The 18,639-nt window shown below is 44.4% G+C and overlaps 2 protein-coding genes across 7 annotated transcripts; one reads left to right on the top strand and one right to left on the bottom strand.

Annotated features, from left to right (window-relative positions):
* Window positions 1–706: 706 nt before the first annotated feature.
* Window positions 707–7,120, bottom strand: zbed4 (zinc finger, BED-type containing 4). The gene is made up of 2 exons (XM_058077870.2): window positions 6,853–7,120; window positions 707–5,317 (listed from the first exon to the last, which is right to left on the bottom strand). Exon 2 carries the CDS (start codon window positions 5,138–5,140, stop codon window positions 1,451–1,453), a length of 3,690 nt encoding a protein of 1,229 aa, XP_057933853.2. The 5' UTR covers window positions 5,141–5,317; window positions 6,853–7,120; the 3' UTR covers window positions 707–1,450.
* A 309-nt stretch (window positions 7,121–7,429) lies between these two features.
* brd1a (bromodomain containing 1a) lies at window positions 7,430–18,302 on the top strand. 6 transcript variants are annotated; one of them, XM_058077869.2, is made up of 13 exons: window positions 7,430–7,888; window positions 8,532–9,927; window positions 11,884–12,040; window positions 12,165–12,296; window positions 12,364–12,492; window positions 12,572–12,881; window positions 13,614–13,904; window positions 14,102–14,629; window positions 14,732–14,873; window positions 14,944–15,077; window positions 15,503–15,612; window positions 15,845–15,999; window positions 16,948–18,302. In XM_058077869.2, the coding sequence occupies exons 2-13, from the start codon at window positions 8,549–8,551 to the stop codon at window positions 17,129–17,131; spliced, it is 3,651 nt and encodes a 1,216-aa protein (XP_057933852.2). In that variant the 5' UTR covers window positions 7,430–7,888; window positions 8,532–8,548; the 3' UTR covers window positions 17,132–18,302. The 6 variants fall into 6 exon arrangements, with proteins under 6 accessions (XP_057933852.2, XP_057933851.2, XP_057933850.2 ...); XM_058077868.2 differs by having other exon boundaries at window positions 14,099–14,629; XM_058077867.2 differs by having other exon boundaries at window positions 11,884–12,052; window positions 14,099–14,629.
* The last annotated feature ends 337 nt before the right edge of the window (window positions 18,303–18,639 follow it).

Genomic DNA, 18,639 nt, shown 5'->3' with positions numbered 1-18,639 from the left:
ACCTCTTCAATAAATACTTTATACAAATTCAATATTCCTTTCCCAGTATGTATGGGCTTTCTGTCCGGATGAATCCGGTCAGATATCAAGACAGTTGTTCAGGACTGCATATGCCTGCAAGCTCTGTGGGTAAGTTAAGTTATGCACACATTTATGGAGATTGTCAATCAACCATGCAAGGTGCATTCAGGAACACTCCGAATCCGAACGTCACATCTTTATTATGAGTGTATGTGTGGTCTAAATAGAGAAAAAAACAATATGTGGATATTTTTATCACAATTTGCTACATTCAAGTATGTGTGCTTGTAAATCACGTGCACTCAAAATGTGAATTTCAGTGACGTGTCTTTGAACACAACCTTGTACAAAAGTGCGATTTAAGTGTCGAGAGACTGGCGTTAAACTGTTTTTCCGATATATATTTTCAGTTTAAACTGTATTTACTGTCCTTTGTTCATGAAGTACATTACAAATGGGACGATTTCACAGTTGGAAATGATTCATTTGAATAAAAATGAATTTTGATTAGATATTTGAATCAGTTTACAGTCCTAGTTATTAAATGTTTTTTAATAACTAATTACCTGCAATAATATGCGAAATAGAAGTCTGTTGGGAGAGTTGCACATTCTTATTTTACATACAAATGAAGCAGGAATATGCTAACTTAATTTAAAATATAACAAAAGACATCTCGCGTATCTAGCGTAAAGAAAAAAAACTTTATTTACAAACTGGTTCCAGTTTCAATGCTAAATCATTTATCAAATTAGGTTCCATATAAAAATGTACAATACATTTTTACTCAAACCCATAAATTAATCCCCTGAACATACACCTAAATTGTGCTTAAGAGACACATTGTAAATTCCAAATGTCTTAATCCGAAAATACAGCAATATCTTAGTCTTATTAAAAACACTTCAGCAAGTTTAAGAAAAAAAAAAGTCTAGCTCTAAATGACAGTACCATGAGCCACAAATTTCACAATGAAAATTAAATAACATTAATTTAAAACATCTTTCAGTCACAGCATTTATTTTGGGCCATGTTTTCACAAAGAAAACTGCATCAGTAATATATTCAAAAGCAACCTGAAGTGGATTGCGCAGATTTGAACAAAAAATATTTACAGCATTTTTGACCTGAAGTAGATTTGGATAAGGCACAAGAAAGTCCAGAGAAAACACACATGAATAATTATGCAAACACACAACAGCAAGAAAACCCCTCCCTCCCTGATACACTTCTTACTGAGACAGTTCGTGATCTTCAAAGTGTTCAAACAGTAGTACACACAATAAAATTACCCCCCCAACCCCTTGTTGCAGCATTGTAAGAAATCAGTGTATACAATGATTCTGTACATCACACAATATAGAAACCCCCATTTCACAGCTATGTCACTTGGTCCTTATTATTAAAGGGCTTTCAAGTTAATGTTTCATCAGTATTGAAAGTAAATCAGAGGGAGGTTGACCTTGAGGAAGATCAGCCCCTCCATGTTTTCCAGTAAAGGCCTGGGGCGGTTAAGGGCGCAGTTGACGCTTGCCGTGCTGAACAGCGCCTCTGCTGGGACGATGCTGGGAGGGCAGCCCACGTAACGGGCGGCTACTTTGGCAAGCTCGGGCCACAGGAACTTCTTAAGGTTCCAGTAGTCAAGCGGGTCACAGCTTTGATCCAGTATGTCCTCCTCAAGGTACTCCAGCACTGCCAATTCGGAGGACTTGGACTTTTCCTCGTGTTTTACCTTTTGTCTCAAGTCAGCCATCAGAGACCAGATGTTGTCCTTGTCGGAAATGGCGGTGCCGTCAGACACGAGGGCTTCCTTGCAGCGGTTGGGCAGTGAAGACTTTTCAGATGAGGTAGAAGAGAACAAGTCCAACTCCTGGATCAGGTCTTGCTTACATCGCTCTGCCTCTTCCTCTGTGAACAATGAAGTCTTGTAACGGGGGTCCAGCATGGTCGCCCAGGTGAAGCGTGGATCGTGCAAGGTGGCCGACATCCTGCTCACCATGGCTTCTTTCAGAGATTTGAGCATGGTGTCTATGCCCACGGTCTCATCAAACAGCAGGTCTATCTTTCTATTTAGGATATGAATGAGTGGTATCACTTGTCCCAGAGTGGCAGTGCGGTTGCTGATCTCGTGGTAGGCCACCTCGAAGGGTTTCAGTGCATTGCAGAGGGACTGTATCACCTCCCACTGGTCACAGCTGATGATTTCCCTGAAATTGCACTCGATTGACATCTCGTCAATGGCTTTCTTTTGCTCCATCAGCCGCTCCAGCATTAAAAAGGAGGTTCTCCATTTGGAAGGGATGTCCTGAATAAGTTGGTTTTCCGGTAAGTGGTGGTCCCTTTGGAGCTCGGCCAGCTTCTCCTTCGCCTTGGCAGAGCGGTGCACACGCTCGCATATCTTTCGTGCGATACTTAGAAGGTTCTGAACCATTCTCTGGCTCTTTATGGCTTCGCTAACGATGAGGTCAATGGTGTGGCCAAAACACTGCACGGCGACGAGGCCGTGGTCCTCCAGATTGTTTCTTATGCTGGCATTGTCGGTCACAGTGAAACCCCTCTTCAGCCCCGATGAGGTGATCCAAGAATCCCACAGATACTCCAGCTGCTTTGGGATGTCGTGCATATCCTGATCACAGTCTATTTGGGACACACTTAGCAGAGCTGAACAGTGGAAATCCTGGCCCTGGGGTCTGACACTGGACTCGTATGTGGCCCAATGCGCAGTGAGGGTCAAGTACTCCCTTGTCTGGCTACTGACCCAAATACTTGTCGTGAAGTGGACGACTCCACCTTCAGCCTCTTTTAGGTGTGTCAGCACAATGTCTTTGACCTTCTCGTACATATCTGGTATGGCGGTGCTGGTAAAGTAAGAAGAGGGTGGTAGACAATACTGAGGCTGGAGGTACTCGAGCAATCTGTTCAGTCCAGCATTCTCCACCATCGATGATGGCTGAAGATCCAGCGCAAGCATTTCAGCAATGAGTTTGGTTATTTTTTTGGCAACTGGGTGGTGTTCATCAAACCTCTCGTGGTTCTGCTCCGTATGGTTAACTGGCATATCCACGCGTTCCCGTTTGACCCGGATTTCAGCAGACGGCACATCACCTGAGATAGTATTGTTGCTTTCAAGAAAATGTTCGTGAAACCTCTGCATGTGCCTGAATAGGCAGCTGGTGCCGAGGTTTGTAGTCTTTTTGCCTCGGCTTATAGTGCGGCTACAGTGCAAACAAATCACCTTGGTGGGGTCAGTGGGTGAAATTGAGAAATGGTTCCACAGTTTGGACGTCTTCTTACTGAAAACTGTTTGTGGCTTTTTCTCACTGCTGTGGCTTTTAGTTTCTTTGGTTGAAACTGCATCTGGCGTCATGTCAACATGGGGCTGGGGGGATGGCTCCTTGTCGTCTGTGGTTTTTTGGCTTTGGAGGACGTCTGGGTGCCGCCTCATGAGGTGCCTCATTAGACAGCTTGTGCCAAAGTCCCCGCGTTTCCCTCGACTGATGACGCATGTACAGTAACGGCACAGTGCTTTTAACTGGTCAATAGGTGATACAATGAAATGTTGCCAGACCTCTGATTTCACCCGTTTCATTATTTTCTTGTTCTGCTGGAAAATAACATGATTCTGGTTGAGGTTGGGAGCTTCAGAGATATCACATGGTGAGGAGGTTGACGGTGTATCCTCCCCATGAGCGCTGAAGGGCAGCGTGAGAGAGGACTCTTGTTCCGACAGTTGCATGTCTTCATTGGATTCCTCTTTTATATCCATGCTTTCCATCATGGCTTGTGGTACTTCATCTGATGTGGTTTCGGGTGAAGACGGAAGTGGTGATTCCTTTTTAATATCCAGTGGGTCATGTAATTGAGTGCGGGACAAGAGTGATGGGGGATTTGAGTAGGGCGGGGGAATGAGATTGCCCAGTCCATTTTCCTCAATGACGACCTCTTTGTGAGCTCTCCACATGTGACGTATTAGACAGCTTGTGCCAAGATCTTTCCCATTTTTGCCTCTGCTGAATTCATTCATGCAGTGGATGCATACCGCTTTGGAACTGTCCACGGGTGAAAGGTAGAAATGTTTCCATACGGCCGATCTCCGACGGGAGCTAGAGCTTTTTGTGTGGCCGGAAAGGTGCTCGGTCCCTCCGTCAGGAGGCATCTCTTCAAGGTTGTTTTCACTGGAATGGGAGGGTGCGAGCGCGTTGCCAACAGGTTCGGGTTTTGTTTCAACTTTGGATAACACATCCTGGGACAAAAGGTCGGAATTTTCAGCAGATGATGTGGACGTTGAAGTGTTCTTTGACCCAGGATACATGACATTGTTTATGTCACCGTTTTTAGGCGAGTTTGGCGACGGGGAGATGGAGGATGCTAAAGTACTAAGATTATGTGCTGATGTGTCAGCGCCATCTTGGCAGAGCATGATAGGGTGAGCCCTTCGCACGTGCCTCATCAAACAACTTGTACTAAGGTCTTTCTCGTTCTTGCCTCGACTGAACTCTTTCATACAATACAAACAGATTGCTTTGGTGTTATCTCTTGGTGATATGCAGAAATGATTCCAAGCGGGGGATTTTTTCCTTGGGTTAGTTTGACTTCTCATCGACGCCAGAAGGCTCTGGGTGACTGCATCCATGGCAACGTCATAAAGTGTGCTTGTGTAGCCACTTAGTATATTATTGTAGTCGTCCCCATCTCTTGTCAAAAAAGGGCCGAATGAGTTGCCAAATTCAAATTTTTCAAAGTCCTGTGTTTCGTCCTCCAAATCATTTGTATCCCGACTTTCTTCTTTAATGTGCTCATTGCCGGTTTCATAGTTTTCACTCTCTGTATTTTCATCAGTGCTGACGCCAAGCCATTTGTTTGAATGAGATGGAGACGCCGGATCTTTTTCTGTGTCACCCTGAGATGCACGTATGGCGTGGGGAAGGTCTTTATCCAGTGTTATTGAGGAACACAACGACTTGGCATCCACAGTCTCGCGTGGGTTCATGCTGTAGGATTTAAACACATAGCCGTCCTGACCCTCAATTTTCAAGCAGGTCCCCTTTGCCTCTCGTTTCTTGTCTATGGAGCTGAGCACGTCCTCACCCGTGTGCGAGACATCTTCCTCCCTGTCCATGACGGTGGCTGCTCCAAAAGGTTTCTCTCTGTCCTGTTTGTCAGGTCTGATCACTTCTACACATCCACTGGGCAGCTTTCATGCAGGGCTTGTGTTTGTGCGGCTGTCCGGGTCATTGGGTGACAGCTTGTCCCTCTCCATTTATGACCCAAATAGTTGCACCTCTCTGCACACAACCTAGAGAGAGGGGAAACAAGATCAGAGTCCATTCTGAAACAATCAGTGGCATGCGTACTCTGTTTACATGACCAGTTGCATAACACCAACTAAAACCCTAGATCTCTTATCCTTGTGGAGCCCGAGCAGGCGTCTCCTGGGAGGTGCCATATGACTTCAGCGGAAACGCAAAACCTCCCTGGTTACTGTGTGTTTTCGGTTAACATGAAATGTTTTGCCTCGCTTAGCGTACAATATAGTGAACATCTTGTCATGTAATACATGGAAACAGCAACCGGAAGTCAGCCATGTCACCCAACTATGATGTCATCACTGGTTGACTGAAAAATGTCACTTGAACTTTTTTTAGATGCATACACATGCATAAAACATTTCTAAATGCATGTTTTTTTAGTCTTTTGAAACATTAGAACCCACAAATACATGTCCAAAGTGAATTTTAAAGTAATTAAGGTATTTCACTAAGAAAATGAGGAGAAACATCAAATAGACCACAAACATTTCCCTTATAACTGTCTATGTAGTGTTGTCACAGAACATATACCCAAGAGGGGGTGACTCACATATTAGTAAACTTAAATTAGAAAATAATTACCAAAATCAATTGTACCTATATGACATATTTGAATTACATTTATTTACCCACCCGGAATGGATCAGCAATCCACTTCTAAAAATTGCAATGAATAAGACCGATTATATGAAATATGAATATGAATATTAATTTAAACCTAAAAAGTCAAGACATGGGTTCCAATTTTGGGTCCTAGACCACCAGTTGAGAATCCCCGGACTAGAGATCTGAAACTATGTACAACAAATAGTCTGTATTGTCTATCAAAGCAATGAATAGAAAATAGCACTTAATGTTAACTTATCAAACCTTCTATGGTCAAGCACTGTCAGCACATGGATCATTTTTACACAAACAAAATATTGGTTATATAAGTTAAAGATGTGATTATTTGTGTTCATTTGCACTGCCTTTGAACAAAAAAGCAAGGGATTTCGTGCGTGCTAACTGACAGCAAGCTTTTCCGGGTTTGGCTAAAGTGCTAGTCCGGAAGGACAACAGAATACGGCCAACATAGTGTAGTAGTGGCGCCTAATTTAACCAGCTTTGACTTGGATGTTTGGTCAATAACCGCACATAATGGCAAAACGTACACACATGCACAATTCCCTAATAATAACCAGGTAGTTACGCTACATCATCAGTAAACATGGTGGCTATCCTGGTGCTAACAACTAGCATAAAGGCTAATACTCACCAAAACAAACATCAACGTATAACACTGCTATTGTGTATGATAGATAGTATTCTGTAGTAGTATTCTACCGGAGTGCTACTGCTAATAAAACACGTTTCGCCACAAATTTGTCACTGATCCGGTTAGCAAACAACTAGGCCATACACCCAAAGGCAAACAAGCGAGGTAGAACCTAGCCGAACCCAACCCAGTTCGGATTAGTTCTCCCCAACTATGCCCGGCCCGACATTAAAAGTTCCCCATATGTGTCGTTATCTTACTTACAGTTAAGTGTTGGGTCCATAAACGGTTAAACGTGAAACATTTGATGATCCGGCAGCAGGAGGTGGTTCACTTGGTTGCTTTTGTCTCCTGGTGAGCTCGGCCGGAGCAGCTCCACACAGCGTCGGACGGAAGGAACCGTTTTTAATGATGTCACCGGCCGGGCGCAGAGAGGTCTTTAGGGTAGCAAAGGTGTGATGTATCTTTTAATTCATCACACGACATGACTTTGATATGGACGCGCTTATAAAATATCCATGTTGCAGAGGTTTTTGTGATGATTTGCGTCACGTTAAAGTGAGGAAGTGGTAACGTGTGTTGCGTTCAGTGTCATTTTTAAATAGCTGACTGTGTGCATATTTTATGAACGTTATATGTTTAAGTTGACATTTTTAAGGGTTTGAGTATGAATTTGCCACCCGGATTGGTAATGTAGGTGGTTTTAGAAGAAATAAAATAGTTAATATGGGTTTGGTGTGCTAAATTATTCAATGACCCAGCATATGATAGTACGTAAAGTCACCACCGAAATAAATTGATGGCACTACTGCTTTGTTACAATATTAGCTCTGTGTGTGTGTGTGCGCGCGTGTGCGTGTGCGAGAATGTCTATGTGCGTGTGTCGTCAGAAGGCCAAATGCATTGATTGCGTGACAGATGGGCTTTTGTGTGAAATACGACTCGTTATCAACATGACCTCCAGCGTCACACGCCGAACGGTGGGAGTTGTCTGGTGAAAAAAATGCATTGTTGTGTTGGGGGATGAGCCATCCAGGCTTGGCTGCCGTTTATAGCTCGTCTCTCCGGCTCTACTTTGCAGGATATGAACGGCCATTTAAAGCAAATATTAGCGTGGACCACACTGTGGGGGAACAAACAGACACCCAAGCATCTTTTATGTTTGTATCTGATGTAAATTGCCCGTTGAATGAGAGCTGTGTGTTCGGAGCGAGAGCCACTTAGCAGGCCGTGTCGCCATTGCTCTGTACGGCTGGTGGCTGGCTGTGGTATTCAACACGCAACGCTTTTCACCAACAAGGTTTGTCATTTTAACTTTATTTATGCATTTTCACAGTAATACTCCACAAGTAACGTTGTGTTGAATTTTGTGTAAGTTGCGGATAGCTATTCATGCTAGCTAGCGAAGTGGCTGCGAGCTAATGTTATTGTTAGCTGCTTGGCTACTTGGGAGTCGCTAATACTGAAGCAGTTGTTTCTGTATCTCTGATTTGTGCAATAGCCAAGAATGCCAGCTTCCCACTGCAGCTAACTTTATAGAATGCTTGGGAGTAAGGTGCATATGTTTTTCATCATAAATACATGTATTAAAGGCATGCACCGGACAGAGAATGTCGGTGTTGACATGGACAAATCACTGCATACTGAGGAGTAAAGCTACGTTCACAGTTGACCATTTCGGTTAAAATGGCCTGAAGCAGTGGTGCTCATCTGGCTTGCCTGAGGGATGCAACGTCACCCCACATAAATCGTAAACACTCCTTTTTTCCTGTAGATATCTGCAGCTGTGTGTCGGGCAGCACATTAAGTCCCCACTCAATGTCCTTCCCTTCTTGCACTAGCTTGACAAAGTTGCTAAGAAGATTGGCATCACCCATTTTTAACCAGTCAGTTTTATTCTGTTGGTGTGAACGCACCCTAAATATGTCTTTTTTTCCCAGCAGAAACACGGAGCAAAAAGATGAAGAAGAAAGCCCGGAGCCACCGTGTCTCGGCACCGCCGAGGCCACCCTCGCCCATCAAGCCCTCGCCCAACAAGCAGATCCTGACATACGCCCAGGCCCAAAGAATGGTCGAGTTTGAAATTGATGGCCACATCCACCGCCTCAGTATCTTCGACAAGCTCGACGTCATCTCGGATGACGACCCAGTGGTGCAGGAGATGACGGAATGGGCTAACAACAAGGAGAACTCTGAGAAACCGCAGCAGCAGGTTCTGTTACGGTCGGTCCGGTTAAAAAACAACCAAGAGAAGAGAAACGCCGCACTGGGCATCACTGCACATAAAGGAGGCGGCGGACATCCTGCTTGTGCTAATCCTGCACCCAAACTTCCTGAGCCTAAATTTCAGACTGTGGAATATAACCTACCTGCGGTTCCTAAACGCCCTCCTTCTTATTATAAATTTGAAGTGAAAACAGAAGAAGAGCTCGATGAGGAGACGGAGTACGACATGGATGAGGAAGATTACGCCTGGCTTGATTTGGTCAACGACAAACGGCGAAGTGAAGGTGTCAGTCAAGTGTCTTATAATGTCTTTGAGTTCTTAATCGACCGTTTTGAAAAAGAGCTGTACCTGGAGGGCTTGGAAAAGGGCAGCGAAAGGCAAGCTTCTGTCGACGAGGATGCTGTTTGCTGCATCTGCATGGATGACGAGTGTCACAACAGCAACGCCATTCTTTTCTGTGATATGTGCGATGTGGCCGTGCACCAGGAGTGCTACGGCGTGCCCTACATCCCAGAGGGCCAGTGGCTTTGCCGACACTGCCTGCAGTCGCCCACGCAACCCGCAGGCTGCATCCTTTGCCCCAGCAAGGGCGGAGCTGTGAAAAAGACAGACGACGGTCGCTGGGGCCACGTGGTCTGCGCCCTTTGGGTCCCCGAGGTGGGCTTCTCAAACACCACCTTTATCGAGCCCATCGATGGCGTCAACCACATCCCGCCCGCCCGATGGAAGCTCACTTGCTACCTGTGCAAAGAAAAAGGCGTGGGGGCATGCATTCAGTGCCACAAAGCTAACTGCTACACGGCCTTCCACGTCAGCTGTGCACAAAAAGCCGGCTTGTTTATGAAGATGGAGCCCATTAAGGACTTGACCGAGTCTGGAGAGCCCACCTTCTCGGTGAAAAAGACTGCCTACTGCGGCGCTCACACTCCTAACGGCTGCTTGAGGAGGAAGCTTACAATCTACGATGAGGCCAAACCCAAGAATGGACTTTGCAGCCAAGTGGACAAGGCGAGTCGGAAGCAGCAGCAGCAGAAGAAGAGGAGGAAACATGAGCCTGAAGTTGAAAGTGAAGATGCAACCCCTTCTGCCGTGCCTTCGTTTCCTGCTTCTAGGTACACAAATAAAGATGCCATACTTCATTAATACACACACTACATATGTAAACCCGCTCTAGTTGATCAATTGCAAAAATTATATTTTGCACCATTTTTGCATCATTCTAAGTAGAGCTTCAAAATGCAAAAAAAGAAACGGGAGTGTGACCAAATTTTTGAGTAGTTGCACATCGAATCGTTTGGTACAAAGAGATTTCCCCTACTTATACTTAGCTAAAAATGTATTTCCATCTGCGATTAAATGCAGTTAATTGTGAGTTAACTATGTACAAAAAAATGCGATTAATCACGATCAAATATTTGAATGTATTTTTATGTGTATAATGTGTAATATTTTAGTGTGTATACAGTGCATCCGGAAAGTATTCACAATGCTTCACTTTTTCTACATTTTGTCATGTTACAGCCTCATTCCAAACTGAATTAAATTAATCTCGTACCTCAAAATTGTACACAAAATACTCAATTATGACAATGTGAAAAAAGGTTTTTTTTGACATGTTTTGAATTTATTAAAAATAGAAAACAAAAAATCACATTTACATAAGTATTCACAGCCTTTGCCATGAAGCTCAAAATTGAGCTCAGGTGCATCTTTTTTCCACTGATCATCCTTGAGATCTTTCTACAGCTTAATTGGAGTCCACCTGCAGTAAATTCAGTTGATTGGACATGATTTGGAAATATAATAACTGTCTATATAAGGTCCCACAGTTGACTGTGCATGTCAGAGCACAAACACCAAGCATGAAGTCAAAAGAACTGTCTGTAGACCTGCGAGACAGGATTGTCTTGAGGCACAAATCTGGGGAAGGATACAGAAAAATTTCTGCTGCTTTGAAGGTCCCAATGAGCACAGTGGCCTCCATTATTCGTAAATGGAAGATGTTTGGAACCACCAGGACTCTTCCTAGAGCTGGCCGGCCTTCTAAACTGAGCGATCGGGGAAGAAGGGCCTTAGTCAGGGTGGTGACCAAGGCCCCGATGGTCACTCTGTCAGAGCTCCAGCGTTCCTCTGTGGAGAGAGGAGAGCCTTCCAGAAGGACAACCATCTCTGCAGCATTCCACCAATCAGGCCTGTATGGTAGAGTGGCCAGACGAAAGCCATCAGACCAGAGAATTTTGTTTCTCATGGTCTGAGAGTCATTCAGGTGCTTTTTGGCAAATTCCAGACGGGCTGCCATGTTCCTTTTACTAAGGAGTGGCTTTCGTCAGACGAAAGCCACTCCTTAGTAAAAGGACTAAGGGCCTTCTTCCCCGATCGCTCAGTTTAGAAGGCTGGCCAGCTCTAGGAAGAGTCCTGGTGGTTCCAAACGTCTTCCATTTACGAATAATGGAGGCCACTGTGCTCATTGGGACCTTCAAAGCAGCAGAAATTTTTCTGTATCCTTCCCCAGATTTGTGCATCAAGACAATCCTGTCTCGCAGGTCTACAGACAGTTCTTTTGACTTCATGCTTGGTGTTTGTGCTCTGACATGCACAGTTAACTGTGGGACCTTATATAGACAGTTATTATATTTCCAAATCATGTCCAATCAACTGAATTTACTGCAGGTGGACTCCAATTAAGCTGTAGAAAGATCTCAAGGATGATCAGTGGAAAAAAGATGCACCTGAGCTCAATTTTGAGCTTCATGACAAAGGCTGTGAATACTTATGTAAATGTGATTTTTTTTGGTTTTCTATTTTTAATAAATTCAAAACATGTCAAAAAAACCTTTTTTCACATTGTCATAATGGAGTATTTTGTGTAGAATTTTGAGGTAAGAGATTAATTTAATTCAGTTTGGAATGAGGCTGTAACATGACAAAATGTAGAAAAAGTGAAGCGCTGTGAATACTTTCCGGATGCACTGTATATATGTATACACACACACTATTTGTTGACTGTCAGATCATGTGCTAGTTGTTAATGTTTGAACCCCTCTTGTCATTCTTCATGCCTCGGCCAGGTTACAAGCCATTTTGAACCAGGTGTCCATCCAGAAAAAGAAAGCATTCGTGGAGCTGGTCCTCAATTACTGGACTCTTAAAAGGCAATCCAGGAACGGCCTGCCATTGATACGTCGCCTCCAGACGAGCCTGCAATCCCAGAAGAATGCTCAGCCGGTTTGTTCATCAGTCAGTCAATCAGATGATTTTTGGTCGTCTTTTCTTTCTGGAAGTGTAGTTTGTAGCGCACATTCAGCCAATCTTATGTTGTCAAATGCATTTATTTATTTTTCGTTGGCAGAAGCAGAACGAGGAGGAAACGCGGGCGCTGAAGGACCAGCTGAAGCAGTGGCACCGGCTCCGGCACGATCTCGAGAGAGCTCGGCTCCTGCTGGAGCTCATTCGCAAGAGGGAGAAGCTCAAAAGGGAGGAGGTAATAGAACAACTGGTGCGTACAAAATCGAGCGCATGTGGTCATGTTGCTTTGCAATGTGTTGTAGATAAAGTTCCACGAGAGCCTGCTGGAGATGCAGCTCACTCCCTTTAGTATCCTGCTGAGAAACCTCTTAGACCAGCTACAGTCCAAAGACCAAGCTCGGATCTTCAGTCAGCCAGTTGACGTCAGTGAGGTGAATTTCCTGCACCTGCTTCCTCCGCATGCTGATAAAACCTGGCAGAACTAATGTGCTGATGTCTTATCTTTTCTAGGTGCCCGACTACCTTGACCACATCAAACACCCAATGGACTTCTCCACCATGCGTCAGCGCATCGACGCCCAGACCTACACCAACTTCAACCAGTTTGAGCTGGACTTCAACCTCATTGTCGACAACTGCATGAAATACAATGCCAAGGACACATATTTCTACCGGGCAGCTGTCCGTCTTCGAGATCAGGGTGGAGCCGTGATCAGGAAGGCTCGACGTGATGCCGAGAAAATTGGCTTTGACGCAGAGAGCGGCATGCATCTTATGGATATTCCTGAAGTGAAGACAACGTCCTTTTCTTGGGAGGATGGTAGGCAGACATCCATCTATACGTCCATTTTTTTTACATTTTGATTGTCCATATTAGGCTCATCTAAATTTCAAGTGCATTGTATTTCTATGGATGCTATGGGAATTGCAAATTAATTTTCTTTGTTGTTATTTTGTGTCAAAGTTGGAGGAGACAAGGGCCAGACAGACAGAAGTTTAAATGATCTCACAAGAGGCACAATAATAAGATAATAACCATAATAATACTGTTGGGGCCATAACCCGAAACAAGCAAAAACTCAAATCTGAATCTCCCATGTCACATCCCGTCCTCCACATGTGTCCGCCCGCCACTAAGGTCTGCTTGGGAACACATTCACTGTGACATGCACAACGAGGAGTTTTATTTACGTCTTAAATGGCTTATTAACCATATTGGGTAATAGGAATAACTAACCATTCACTTGGATGTTGGCATCCTTCTGTTTGTATCGGTTGGATTCATCTTCACTTTTGTTGTGGCTATGGGTTCAGTCTGCTTATTAATTTAATACCAAATCGAAGGGGAACGTTTTACAATCACAATACAGCTGTATCCGAAGTACAAAAATACATCTAACCAATGATAAAGCCTTTTCACAATGAAACTTTTTGCTGTGCCGTGCAGGGATTGGAAGAGTTAATATAAATTTACTCCACACAGACAACCCACCATCTCCTGTACAGGCAGAATAACTGAAACAAAACTGATCATCTCCCATCTTTCCTGCAGTGGACCGTCTCCTCGTCCCAGCCAATCGCAGTCACTTACCCCCGGACAAGCAGCTGCAGCAGCTCCTGGAGAAGTTTGACCTGACTTGCGCCATGAAGTCCAGCCCTTCTCGCAGCAAACGCATCAAGCTGCTCAAGAAGACCATCAATGACGTGCGCAGCGAAATGAGCCTGAAGATAGTCCCGTCGTCTTTTGTAGCCCCCTCCACATCAGCATCGGCATCTACAGCCCAATCTAAGGGTGTGAAGAAGGAGAAATGGAAGGCAAATGGACATTTACCAGAAGATGAGGGTATGTGCTGGTACTGAAATCACCCGTATTCCATAAATAGTCTTATTTGAGTGTGTGTGAGACAGTAAGACGAGCTCTGATTTGTGGTGAAGTTTGATGCCACCTGTATACATTTCTAGACGCATTGTCATTTTTACGTTATGTTGAGAAATATATAGTATTATTATATATATAATATTTGTTGTTTCCTCCAGCAGACAAGTCTCTCCCGCCTAAACTTGAGCCTTCAGACGCCATCCCTCCTCTCATCCACTCAGACACAGACCCTGGGCCCCCCACCCTCAAACCGATAGATGCCGCCCCAGAGTGTGACGATAAATGCAACGGTGACCTACCCGACCCTCCGCCATCGTCGCCGCCACGACTCAATGGCCACTCTCACGACGGCCCCCAGGACTCGTTATTTGACGGCGACGTCAGCGTGGTGGCCACATCCACCCTGGCCGAGCTGGCGGGCACCATGAGCCGACGTACCGCTGTGCTCTTCCGCAAATCCAAAGTCGCCGTTCCCCACGTGCCAAGCGATGACAGTGCCAAGAGTGCTGACCAAAAAGAGAGCGAGAGGGAGGTGGATAATGGCGGCACACAGCTGGGTACCAAATCCTTCCTGTCCGTGGTCATTCCGAGACTGGAGACATTACTTCACAGCAAGAAGAGGAAGCAGAGAGACACTGAGGGTGAAGATGAAGAGGAGGGAAAGTCTTCAGTTAAAAGACTTGATATGGGTACTTTATGGACTCATTCAGTTCAATGCAGCATTACTGCACATCATTACAAATATGTCCCCCGTTTTTTTATTGACAATGTACATTTTGTTCCCCGCTCAGGGCTGTCGAGAGGTTTCCTGGACGTAGAAGAGATGAAGGAGCCTGAGCAGCCCAGTAGAGCCAGCCGACCCATAGAGTCACGAAGACGCTGTGCATCAGAGTCGTCCATTTCCTCTTGCAGCAGTCTACCAGGAGGACCCAGGTTTTGGTATAAACCACTCCATGTCATGGTTAGGTCCATTTCATTTACACCTCGACTTCTGCATCTCCAGCACCATCCTCAGTCTTCCGAAGTGTGGAAAGGGGAAACCGGCCATGGTGCGGAGAAACACTGTAGATGATAAGAGCGAATTAATCGCCTGCATAGAAAATGGGAATTTTGCCAAAGCTGCACGGATTGCGGCAGGTACGTACGCTGCTCTTTGCCACATAAATGTCAAGGTAGTGTAGTACTTTGTTGTGCACAGTCCCAGATATCTCCAGGATGTCTGAAAATAAAGCAACACTGACAATTTATAAGGTGTATTTCATTTAAATGTCATATTTAAATGCATTAGAAAGGTGCAGACACCTGGTGTTGGAGATTCACAGTTGCTTCCCGCCAAGTTCTTGTGGTGTTCTGGCAGTGTCTGCAACTCCTGCCGCCATGGCATCCAACAAGCCAACATCTGGACCATCAGAAATTCCCATTTGGCTGATTTAAATGAACAAGAACATGGCGTGTAAAGTGACTTATCTGTCTGTTCCATATGGATGTCCCACCCTCCTGCTTGTGATGCTCCTGTGTTTTAAACCCACCTGTATCCTTGTTCGGTGTCCCCGCTTCTGTAGAGGTTGGCAACAGCAATATTTGGATGCCCGCTAGTGCTGCAACTGTTGCGCTGGAACCCCTAAAGCTAGTTTGGGCCAAATGTAGTGGATACCCCTCCTACCCTGCCTTGGTGAGTGTTTTGTAGGCAAAGAAAGCATCACCGGTAAACTTTTAGCCTATGGGTTATGGATCAAGCTACTGTATAGATATTACTGTTCAATGTGTCCTCTAGGTGGCAGCATTCAACTGCTTGCTATTTAATTGCGTGAAAAGACCACCGTGACCAAGTTGTTAGTGTAATTGCATGCACACGTACATTAAGAGTGGATAAAATGACAAGTGAATTGAATGCACCTTTGCAGATCATCGACCCCCACATGCCGCGTGTGGGCTGCCAGCACAACGGGGTGTCCATCCCCATGCCCCCCATGGACGTGCTCCGCATCGGAGAACAAATGCAGTACAAATCGGACGAGAAACTCTACCTTGTGCTCTTTTTCGACAACAAACGCAGCTGGTAAGGTTTTTATTTTCATTTTTTTAAGCAGAGACTTTTTGTGTAAACCATGCAGGTTTGCCCCCAAAGCCACTTTTCCCACTGGGTGCAACTTCAGCAACGTACTCTTGTACAGCCGCTGTCTGCTGCATGCCGTTACACATGCATGATATGTTCCTGAATATGAATTATTAATCTAGGACCTTTCTGGGAGGGGGGAGTAGCTTTGAAGTTACAACTCAAAGAGCGGCAGTGGCTCAGGTCGTCCTAAAAGTCAAAGGTTGGCGGTTCGATTCTCGCTCCCTCCACCCCAGTCACTGTTGTTGGCGCTTCACCCACCTTGCCTCCGATGCTGCCCACGTTGGTGTATGAAGGTGGTGGTCGGATAGGCCGTAGGCGCAAATTGGCAGCCACGTTTCCGTAAGGGCAGCTGTGTCTGCAGATGGTACAATGTACGGAAGCTACATTTGCCTAGCGTGAGTGAACAACAGCCCACAATGTCTATTCCGCTGTAATATGTCACTCAGTTGGAAATAATATTTCTAGCTATTTCTATTCCTAGCTGCTCAACATCAGCATTATCTCAACTTCAAACTGCCTACGGGCCTTTAAAAGGTGAAAACCAGATCCATCATGTTCACCATGGTGATTGTGTCATTTGTAAGCACTTTCAGAGCAAAAGTGAACAGTGACACATGACACCACCTTCCAAATAGTGGAGGGGGGAAGCCAATAGTGCCATCAAGGGGTATGAACATGTCAATCATACCTTTTGAAAGACCATGTTGTATTACAACTTTTTGAGGGAGGGAATTGGACATAGAAAAGCTCTGACTCGCTTGAGGTGAAGTCATTGGGCGCCCCATGCATGTGTAAATCTCCAGACCCCAAATATAAGACAACCTGGGAAAAACATAGCGTCTTATATTCAAATGATTGTAGTATTTCTTACATGTTGCAAAACCTCAGGCAGTGGCTTCCTCGGTCCAAGATGGTCCCTCTGGGTATGGACAAGACCATCGACAAGATCAAAATGATGGAAGGCCGCACGTCCAGCATTCGCAAGGCGGTCCAGGTGGCCTTCAGCCGCGCCATGAACCACCTGAGCATAGTGCAGGACGAGCCAGTCAGCGACCTCAGCGACGTCGACTGACGCCGCGCCCTCCCACCTGCACAAAACCCACACCTCTCCTGTACCTCTTCTTCTACGGCGGCGTCGACTATTCCTCACTCCATTCCCACTTGAACACACTCCTCAACGTGCCGATGCTGCTTAAATGAATGTCCCGCCACACGTGTGTCACCTCCAGGCCTGTCACTGTGCTGAAGAGACCACCTCCACTGTCCACGCCACGATTTCCTCCACCATTTCAAGCCAAACGTTTCCATGTTGGCCGTTTTCCAGCAACATTTATATCCATACGACATTCACATGTGAAAAGTCCCTCCTTTGTATTTAAACTGTAAATATGTATAGTTGCTCGACACTAACTTATTTTCTAGAGTTTTGTTGTATTTATACCTCTTGATGCATTTGTGGCGCTAAGGCGTGAGTGCTGAGGAAAAGAGAGAAAAAAAAAAGCCTTACAAAGCCTGAACATGTATGAAAGTATTTCCTGTTTTAAATTATTGACCTTTATAATCATTTGGTATTAATCCTTTTTTGTATGAAATAGTTTTAGTCTATTTTTGTTCCTATATAGTATATTTATATGGTTTGGATACAACGTGATACAGTATGTATGAAGTCGGATTTTGTGGACAAACAAACCAAAAATGTTGCGACCCAGATTTATTTTTTGCAGGGTTTTAAGTGTGCGATTTTTATTATTTTTATTATTTTGTGTTTGCTGTAGTTGTAGGAGCTGCACTAACTTATTTGAAAGTATTATTACTTTATATCCAAGGAACAATTGTGGTAAAGTGGCACATTTAGTGATGGGATTCTTCTGAATGGTTTTTAAGGTTTTTTTTGTAGCTGTAGAATAATTTTTTTTTTCTGGATATAGCATTGGTTAGCGTCATTTCATTTTGTATTTAGTAGTTTTTATGAAGTCACATGAAAAGCAAAAAATAAAAAAAATGATACAACTAGCAAATGTTTTTCTCACGTAACTAGGCTGATGTCACTCTTGTTCAATGCTGACTTGCTGATCTCTACTGTATTAAGTTATAAGACTAATGTAATAAGACTATGAAATTGACCATTATACAGTGCATCCGGAAAGTATTCACAGCGCTTCACTTTTTCTACATTTTGTCATGTTACAGCCTCATTCCAAACTGTATTAATTTAATCTCTTACCTCAAAATTCTACACAAAATACTCCATTATGACAATGTGAAAAAAGGTTTTTTTGACATGTTTTGAATTTATTAAAAATAGAAAACAAAAAAATCACATTTACATAAGTATTCACAGCCTTTGCCATGAAGCTCAAAATTGAGCTCAGGTGCATCTTTTTTCCACTGATCATCCTTGAGATCTTTCTACAGCTTAATTGGAGTCCACCTGCAGTAAATTCAGTTGATTGGACATGATTTGGAAATATAATAACTGTCTATATAAGGTCCCACAGTTGACTGTGCATGTCAGAGCACAAACACCAAGCATGAAGTCAAAAGAACTGTCTGTAGACCTGCGAGACAGGATTGTCTTGA

This window comes from Doryrhamphus excisus, linkage group LG2 (assembly GCF_037039965.1).
Source record: "Doryrhamphus excisus strain RoL-2023G ecotype Guam linkage group LG2, RoL_Dexc_Guam_v1.1, whole genome shotgun sequence".
NCBI classification, from domain to species: Eukaryota; Metazoa; Chordata; class Actinopteri; order Syngnathiformes; family Syngnathidae; genus Doryrhamphus; species Doryrhamphus excisus.
This window is presented reverse-complemented; position numbering and strand designations above follow the sequence as displayed.